The sequence below is a fragment of the Lycium barbarum genome, chromosome 12, assembly GCF_019175385.1.
Source record: "Lycium barbarum isolate Lr01 chromosome 12, ASM1917538v2, whole genome shotgun sequence".
Lineage (NCBI taxonomy): Eukaryota > Viridiplantae > Streptophyta > Magnoliopsida > Solanales > Solanaceae > Lycium > Lycium barbarum.
The window spans coordinates 23,214,805-23,224,009 of NC_083348.1; the positions used below are offsets into that span (position 1 = coordinate 23,214,805).

A 9,205-nucleotide genomic window follows, 5' to 3' on the forward strand; every position below is an offset into this window, starting at 1 on the left:
AAAAACTCTCTGAATGGATAATAAGATGTTTACACAACTTTCTGAAAAATAAGAAATATACTACTAATAAAGAATGAAAGAAATAATAAAAGACCGTTACTATAGTAAATTGCAGGTTATTTGTAGATAAACTTTTTCGTATTAAGATATAATTTGTCACTGATATATGAAATGAAACAATAAAAGAGCATCGCTGCACGTCTAAACCAAAACAAAATAACAGATGGTGATAATTAAGGAAGCTTTTTTCCTTTTTTATAGATCTAATTTTCAAGTCGGTGATGAAAACTTAGAGGAAAATATAGAACAAAGTGTTAATAATAAAATTGATTAAGAGCTAAAATATAATATTTTTTTTGCTTTGAGAACTAAAAAGAAATATCTCAAAAAAAATTCAATTTTCACAAATAGTAATTACTTTGTAAATCTAATGAATCTTTCATAATCGCGTGAAGCGCAACCAAATTTACTAGTAAGGTAAATAATTCAACCGAAAAGCTAAAAGGAAAGAACAAAAATAGTGAAATCCATTGAAGAGGAAAATAAAATAATAAGAACCAGATATTAATCCGAGATATGCGAGAAAGAAAATTAATTAAAGCCTCTTAATATTCTCTCCATTTTATTTAAAACTCTTCGTCCCCTTTTCCTGCCTTTCTCCATTCCCTTGAGAGTTTCTTACCTCATTTTTCTTTCCTTTTTTTTTCATTTTTATCTTTATTTTTTGTCCTTCTGAAACTCAAGGGGGAATGCTTCTCTCTTCCTTCCCCGATCTCAAGATTCAAGTGAGTTTTATTGCATTTCTTCCTTTCTTCTTAATTCTTGATGTCATATATGTCATTGCACGTACATGTTTTTACATTTCGATTATGATCATGTAACGGGTTTGATTTTTAGTCATTTACCTATTTGATAGAATTATTCAAATGATGCAATTTATGAATTATGTAGATAAAGAATGGAGAAACATAAAGGCTCATCGATGTATTCTAAAGAATGTTGGGTTTGGCAGTTTCAATTGGTGGTACAAGATTAGTGTAGCCTCATTTAATGGATACACATTCCCTCGCAGCAGCATCGTAATCTTTTTTCGCTTTTGGGTTGTTGTCGCTATTATTTTTTGCACATTTTTTCATATTGGGTGGGAACTCATGGAGAGTTACATCATGTGCAGAAATTAGATACTGAATGGTAAGCAAGGTTGCATTCTTGAATATGAAGAGGAATATCATTCGTCTTATATGATATCGAGATGGTTCTTAAACATATAAATAAAACATATAGGAGTAAAAAGTGTTTTATTTCTTTCTAACTAATTAAACATGATGCTTATTTGGTTAAGCAAACATACTTTGGGTGGAACAGGATTGGAAGAAAATGATCAGGCATCTCTTGTTAGTTTGCTTGCTGATCCATTGCACTATAGCTGATCCAAAAGGTGGTAAGCCTGCAGTTCCTCCTTCTCTTCCTAAGCGAACATGGTTGACTCTACATGGTGATGAACCAGTTGTAGTTGCGAATGGGGGATTTTCGGGACTTTACCCCCCGCAATCAGATTTAGCATTCAGTCAATCAATTGTATTTGGAAAGGGTGGTACTGTCTTGCTATGTGATCTCCATATGAGTCGCGATGGACAGAGCTTTTGTCTCTCACAGTTAAACCTCCAGAATACAACAACTGCAGCTGATGCTTTTCCAAATCGTAGAAAAACCTACATTGTTAATGGAAAAGAACTTCAAGGATGGTTTGCATTGGACTTCACGAGTGATGAGATGCTTAGTAAATTGATTGGTAAGTCACAGCTTATGCATGAAAATGGATATATGGTACTACTACTTATATTTGTAGCTGACTTTTTTTTACTTCTTGTCTTGTTTTCCAGTGACACAATCAATATTCAGCAGAACAGATTTATTTGATTTTTCATCACCATATCCAACTGAACTATTTTTAGAAGAAAACAGGAACGCTGTAGTGTGGATCAATGCCGAGGTGTCTATTAGGCAGTTTCTTATTTTTAAAACATCTGATGAAATGCATGCTAAATCCTATTGTCCGTAAAATGAATTATTTTTTATCAAATTGTGCAGTCTTGGTTCCCTAATTAATTTCTTAAATTGTATTGCAGTACGCGACATTCTACAACCAGCACAAACTAAGTTTAGTGGATGATATTAAAAAGCTCCTGGAGATAAAGAAGGATATCTCTTACATATCGTCTCCAGAGATTGATTTCTTGAAAAGCGTGGGACCAATTGTCCGCGGTCTCAAAACGAAGCTAATTTTCAAGTTTCCCACTGATAGAAATGCAGTTGAAACCACAACAAATGAACCATATGCTTCATTATTAACAAAGTTACCCATGATCAAGACATTCGCTGCGGGAATCGTTGTGCCAAGAGAGTACATATGGCCCGTCAATAAAGCTCGCTATTTAGAGCCTAGTACCAATTTAGTAGCTGAAGCTCATAAACAAGGTCTTGAAGTTTTTGCATATGGATTCGCAAATGATAACCTTTTGCCTTACAATTACAGTTATGATCCGCAAAGAGAATATCTACAATTCGTTGACAACTCCAAGTTTGCTGTTGACGGTGTAGTCACAGACTTCGCTACGTCTGCATCAATGGCCATTGGTAAGAATATTCTTCTTATGATTAAGAGGAAATACACATACAAATATTATAGCTCACAGTTGCTACTTCTGGCTGCAGCTTGCTTGGCAGGGAGTCGGAACGCTTCAAGGAAAGTCCCTAGTAAGGAAATGAATCTCTCGTGCAATGAAAGAACTAAGTAGTAGTACTTAGTGTTCCACAATACTTTTGAAAAAAAGTGACAGCTTAATTTTATTGTGCGATTTAATTGGCAGCTCTGATTATTTCGGCAAATGGAGCCAATGGAGACTATCCAGGATCAACAGATCTTGCCTATCAAAAAGCAGTAGATGATGGTGCTGACATAATCGATTGTTCTGTCCAGATGACAAAAGATGCAGTTGCATTCTGCTTGCCTTCAGTTGACCTCATCCCAACAACCACTGCTTCCGGACCTTTCATGAGTCGAGCGGCTAAGGTGGATGCAATTCAATCCTCTATGGGAATTTTCTCTTTCGATTTTACATGGGATGAAATTCAGTCATTAAAACGTGAGCCAGTCACCTCTCTCAAGAAAATAATATTTCAAATAGTACTAGCTTTATTTCATTGTCCGATATCTAATTCTCTTCTTTTCTCTCTTTATTTGTTTTATATTATCCGACCACAGCTCAAATGTTCAGTGAATTTAATGGAGATTTGGCAAGGGATCCAGCACGCAAGAATGTGGGCAAGTTTGTAACTCTATCTGATTTCTTGGAATTCGCTAAGGAAAAGGCAGTTCCTGGAGTTCTGATCAACATAGAAGTAAGTTTCTTTTCTACTCTACATTATATATATATATATATAGTCCTGGATATATATATATATATATATATCTATATATATATATATATATATAGTCCTGGATTTTCGGAATTATTAATAACTAACTGCAACTTGGTTGTGTTCAAGAATGCTGCCTACCTTGCAGCCAACAAGGGTCTTGACATTGTGGGTGTCGTCACGACTGCTTTGAGCAATGCCACACTTGATAAGCAGTCGACTCAGAAGGTTCTGATCATGTCAGGTGAAAGTTCAGTGTTGGACAAATTCAAGGATATCCCCGCTTACCAAAAAGTACTTCACATTAAGAAGCAGGTGGAATTTGTAACCAATGAGACAGCATTGGAAATCAAGAAGCACGCAGATGCGGTGTTTTTACATAAGCACTCCTTATACACACAATTTCGAGGAGAGGGTTTCAGTTTGAACTTCACCAACCTTATCGAATGTATGCATTGGGCCAATATTAGTGTCTATGCTGGAACTGTTCTAAATGAATTCCAAGATATTTACATGGATTATAGCTCTGATCCTTATATGCTGATCCATAACCTTATTTACTATGGTGCGGATGGAATCATAACCCAGTACCCAAGCACTGCAAATGCATACAGTAGTAAGTAAATCAACACTCAGATGGCTAGCTAGTTGATTAAATTTTCTAAGTACTAGAGTAATTAATTGTGTGAAATACAAAAATGACTATTATTTTATATATGTGGTTGGCACAGGAAACTTGTGCACTGGGGATCCAATGGCGTATAGGATACAAGACATAAATCCAGGGGATATCATAACATTTGCACTTGATCCAAAAGAAGTAGCAGAGTACAAGCCTCCGCCTCCAGTGCACTTGGAGACTAAGGACTTTGTTACTCCACCACTTCCTCCTGTAGCTGTAATTGCCAAGGATGATGGAGGTTCTGCTTCCAACTCCACCTCAAACAACACCAACACCAACACTAACACCAATGCTCCTCCTTCACCTCCTCCTGCACAACCCCAAGCTCCAAGCAGCGCAACTGCTGCCACAATTAATGTTGTTGCTCTCTTCTTTGCAACTATGTTTGGACTACTTACTTTGTTCTAAGGATCTACTGGTAAAATGAGAATGTTTATAAACAGTTAAGATATACAGTTTTTAACAACAATTAATAGCATATACTTATTTCAGTACCCTTAGGCAACAATTTCAATAATTCTTTCCTTTTTCTTTTCTTCTTGTTCTTTTTGGTAATATAAATGGTTAATTAGTTCCCTGCGCATATGATAATGTAAATAAAGGACAACAAGGCTTACAAAGCATCTCCCTTAAAATTAACCAAAGAGTTAAAAGAGCTACTATGCAGTCATGGGGTATAATAACCCTTTATGAAATAACATTCATTCGTTTTTAGAGAAAATTTCAATGGCTTTATTCTATTCCCCCAACTCCTGCCCCAACAATAGGGGGTTCGAGGCAAAGATTATAGAATAGTCATCAATGGGAGAAATGGAATATGACACATAACAAACATTTTGAAGACATCTACAGCTTTTTCCTTGTAGTTCAATTATCCATCAGAAATCTCACAAGCGAAAAAGTTAAAAAAATTCAAAGACTTGATGAGAGAGATTGCTAAAGTGGTAAAAATAGCTTAACTTACAATCACTAAATCAAAAGTACATTGTTACGCTAATAATAAGCAGCAGAGATAAGTGAAGAAAAGAAACGGGCCGCTAATAACAACAAAAAATGAAATTGCAAGGAATTAAAAATGGGTAAACAACTCATTTATACAACCCATGTACACATCTAGTTTGCAGACAATTTAGCACTGTATCGTCGATGTATAGATAATATATCTGCTTTATATAGCTATTCATCCACACATCTAGTTTGTAGCCGATGTAGCCACTGTATCATCAGTGTATAGATAATGTATCTGTTCTATCTAGCTATATATAAACAATACATATACTTTGTATATATAATGTGTATGCTTTGTATAATCATATATAAACACACCAAGTCAAAATGTAGTGTATAAATAATGTATTTGTTCTGTCTATATATAAGTTGCTCAACTTCTTTGATAATTTTTTACTCACAGGCTTGCTAAACTAAATAACAATTATTAAACTAATAATAAGGCGTTGTTCTCTTTTACTTAATCCCCTTCCAACTGAGGCGAAAAGTTCACCGGAAATAAAATTGAAAAAAGGACTAAAATCAAATAAAATCAAATTCTCTTTGTATAGAGAGAAAATATAAGAAGTTGGAAATGGATTAGGTAACAACAACAGTAAAAACAGTCTCCATGCCATGGAAATGAAGAGAAAGAAGAAGAAAAGCAGGTCATCTTTATCAGATCTTTCCAAAATAGAAAACAATAATAATAATATTAAATCCTCCGTCGTTCGCTTTGTTCTCGTCGAAACCCGAATTTAGATTTGAATTCTCCGCCACCGGAGTTTGATGACGAATACGACGACGATGAAGATGAACTAGATTGTTCGTTTGTATAAATTCTGTTAATGAGAGAACCCGCAAGCTTTACAGCTCCCATTATTCTATTTATGTTATACAAATCTCTACAACAGGCGCTCCATTTCTCTCCTTCTCCACTAAATCTTTAAGAATCAAAGATTTGATGAAGAGCCAATCATCTCTCAGAATGAAGAAAACCAGACAAATGAGTAGTTGGTTGGTAAAAAAGGAGGGAAAATTGAAGAAGAAGAAGATGGGTGTCCTGAAGAAATGGTGTATTGTGGGGAAAGAGGAAGAAGAAGACGACAATTAGAATAAGGAGAGGAAGAGCAGTATTGTGGGGAAAGAGGGTCGAAAACTGGAAAAAGAAGAGTAGTACATTTGGGTCGTTTGCTGAGATGAGGAAAGAGGAAATTGAGTTTTAGTGAGAAACAAGATTACCTAAGGGATATATGGGCTACCAAGTTGAATGTTTTGCTAAATTTTAGCAAACTAGATCGGAGAAAAGGATAAAAATGGTCTCTTAACTATGATAGTAGGTTTAAAATAGTCTCTTAACTATGCATTTAACGGTTTTAGTCCTTTAAGTTTGTTACAAGTTAACAAAAACGGTCCCTTAACTATGAGAGTAGGTTCAAAATAGTCCCTTAACTATGCACTTAACGGTTTTGGTCCTTTAAGTTTGTCATAAATTGACAGTTTTAGTCTCGACAAAATATTCATCGAACTCTGTTTGTTAGATTTGACGAGAACTATGAAAAAAAGGAAAAAATTAGTGAGAACCCTAAATCAGTCAAATAACTCGGGACAAAACCGATGGACGTTAGTCGGTTAAAGGATGGACTTCTGCGCATTTTTCCTCAAAAATAACCGATGGACTTCCGTTGGTTTTCGTAAAAAACAATAAAAATTAAAAAAAAATAGTGTCTCTCGATTTTATCCATCGGTTTCCGTCCATCATTTTTTTCGCTTGTTTTTGGTAGTGACAACTTTTTTAGTTTCTGCTATTTCTAATTTATTTCTAAAGTCAAGTGTATTTTATTTAGTCGATGGATTCCCTCAGTTTTAATCGATAGAGTCCGTCAATCTTTGTGTTTCGAGACATCATTTTCTGACATTATCAAACCGTTAAGTGCATACTTAAGGGACTATTTTTAACCAACCCTCATAGTTAAGGGATCATTTTGTCAACTTATGACAAACTTAAAGGACCAAAACCGTTAAGTGCATACTTAAGGGACTATTTTGAACCTACTTTCATAGTTAAGGGACCATTTTTGTTAACTTGTAACAAACTTAAAGGACTAAAACTGTTAAGTGCATAGTTAAGGGACTATTTTGAACCTACTATCATAGTTAAGGGACCATTTTTGTCCTTTTCTCAACTAGATCGCTTAATGGACGTTCAGCTTAATTTTCCATTAAAATTTGCAAAAGCAGGGAAAGATATAAATTAGACACAAATAATGAAGGATTATTAGTAATAACTAGAATTTAAATCCTACTCACCCCTAATCTATCTAAATCTACATATATTAAAAAGCACAAATTTTTTCGCTTAATATTAAACGACGAAAATATCCTCGAAATGTTAATCGTTTTTTATGCCCTAATTATTTATATTAATTTTTGGAAGAAGTCATAAGAAAAGGATAAAACTATAAATACAACACACTAAAGAGTTATAGTAGATTAAGGATATACCATAGCAGAAGTAGAGTTATTAATGAAGCGGGAATTGGCTTCGAAGAAGGTAACCAGCAAGAAGCAACCATTTTTTGTCTCTTTACTTCTAATCCTAATTATGTTCCTACCTTTCGTGAGATGTTGTGTCCTATTCATTGTTGGTCAGACAATATAGCTTATGTAAGATCATGATGTATTTGGATAGAGACATAGAGTTCTTACCATACTAAAAATAACTAGAGCCTATCAAAAGACTAGAGGGGTATCGACCGTGCTCAATATTTTACATTTTAAAGCGGTGCATCATTTGCAGTCATTTGATGAACAATAATAGTAAAGAATTAAAACAAACAATAAAATTTCACACGGGAAGCATAAAGTTACTGCTGTATTTATGAAAACCAACCAGCAATGTCTAACAAAACGGGACTTACCCAATCAAATTCAACACACACATTTCATTATAGTCGATTATCACTTTATCGTAAAAAGTTTCCACCGGCAAAAGAACATGAGATTGTGATTTCATTTCATTGAACCTATACTGCTAAAACATATCACTATATCTTTCTTGCTTTCTCGGCTAAGCAGTAGATAAATTCGAAGGTTGATGTAAAATAGTTTTACAATAGCATATTTTACTTCGTTCTTCACCTTCAACTTTCACAGCTTTCAAACTGGCATAGCTAAGTTCATGATATAACTATTTGAATTGGTGTACAATCCAAGTGTCCAAGCAACAGATCCTAACCGTGGTCACTCTAGCGACCAAAGAGCTTAGGCTTTAAGAGTAAAATAATGACCAGAATAGCAAAATATCCAACTTCAAATGAGCACTCTTGAAAATCATATGACAATGGCATAAATGAGTGAACAAATAAGTAACTTCAATTAATTAGAATGACATTGATCAATAGGAAGTTACGTAGAATGCATTCAACAGGAAGAATAGGAGCAGATCAAGGGCTGGGAATGCTTCTTTTTTTTTTTCTTTTTCGCAAGACATGTCCTTTACTTATCTAGTTAAAAATTTAAGACATACCCTTTTTAGAGTTCACAACAAAGTTGCAGTCAAACTTACAGAAGTCAAAGCATTCATAATTTGGGTAAGTAACGATGAGATATGTTGTTACACCTCGGAAATTTCTCCGTGAACGTACAATGAATAGACCAACGAAGAGTATGAGTGTACGATGTTTTACTAAGAAGGGGATGACTACTTATGAGTTTTGAGAATGCGAAAGTTGCAGATTTGCACTTCGGCCCGGTTGGTCGTAAAATAGAATATGACCCGTAAAGTAGTTTACGGACCGTAAACTGCTATCGTCTTTCAACATTCCAAAACCTCAACTTTCTGCCAAATGTCTAAATGGTTAAATACGACTCAGAATACGGACCGTAAATCGAAATACGGCCCGTAAACTGTGACCGTAAACCACCATGACTCCAGCAAACCTTTCTGGTTCTGTTATGTTTAAATACGGTCGTGAAGGACGGACCGTAAACCAGAATACGACCGCCCGTAAACTGGGTTTACGACCACTGTGCACTTCAGTCACTGTTCATTCCGGATTAGATTTTAAGTCATTAAAAGGAGACCTAACCTCATTCAATTCATTTCAACTCCAC

General features: G+C 34.9%; 1 protein-coding gene across 2 annotated transcripts; it reads left to right on the top strand.

Moving 5' to 3' along the window:
• The first annotated feature begins 596 nt into the window (after positions 1 to 596).
• LOC132623903 (glycerophosphodiester phosphodiesterase GDPDL6-like) lies at positions 597 to 4,596 on the top strand. Of its 2 annotated transcripts, XM_060338712.1 has the most exons (10): positions 599 to 785; positions 952 to 1,191; positions 1,366 to 1,792; positions 1,884 to 1,993; positions 2,130 to 2,637; positions 2,716 to 2,757; positions 2,871 to 3,146; positions 3,266 to 3,402; positions 3,550 to 4,036; positions 4,152 to 4,596. In XM_060338712.1, exons 2-10 carry the CDS (start codon positions 1,189 to 1,191, stop codon positions 4,508 to 4,510), a joined length of 2,349 nt encoding a protein of 782 aa, XP_060194695.1. In that variant the 5' UTR covers positions 599 to 785; positions 952 to 1,188; the 3' UTR covers positions 4,511 to 4,596. The 2 variants fall into 2 exon arrangements, with proteins under 2 accessions (XP_060194694.1, XP_060194695.1); XM_060338711.1 differs by lacking the exon at positions 952 to 1,191 and having other exon boundaries at positions 597 to 785.
• The last annotated feature ends 4,609 nt before the right edge of the window (positions 4,597 to 9,205 follow it).

What these genes read in the sequence shown, in the direction of transcription:
- LOC132623903 (XM_060338711.1), top strand. Translation starts at nt 750, where the DNA reads ATGCTTCTCTCTTCCTTCCCCGATCTCAAGATTCAA. An exon ending in TCCCCGATCTCAAGATTCAA is followed by an intron (nt 786 to 1,365) that starts GTGAGTTTTATT and finishes TGGGTGGAACAG; the next exon opens with GATTGGAAGAAAATGATCAG. An exon ending in TGAAATTCAGTCATTAAAAC is followed by an intron (nt 3,147 to 3,265) that starts GTGAGCCAGTCA and finishes ATCCGACCACAG; the next exon opens with CTCAAATGTTCAGTGAATTT.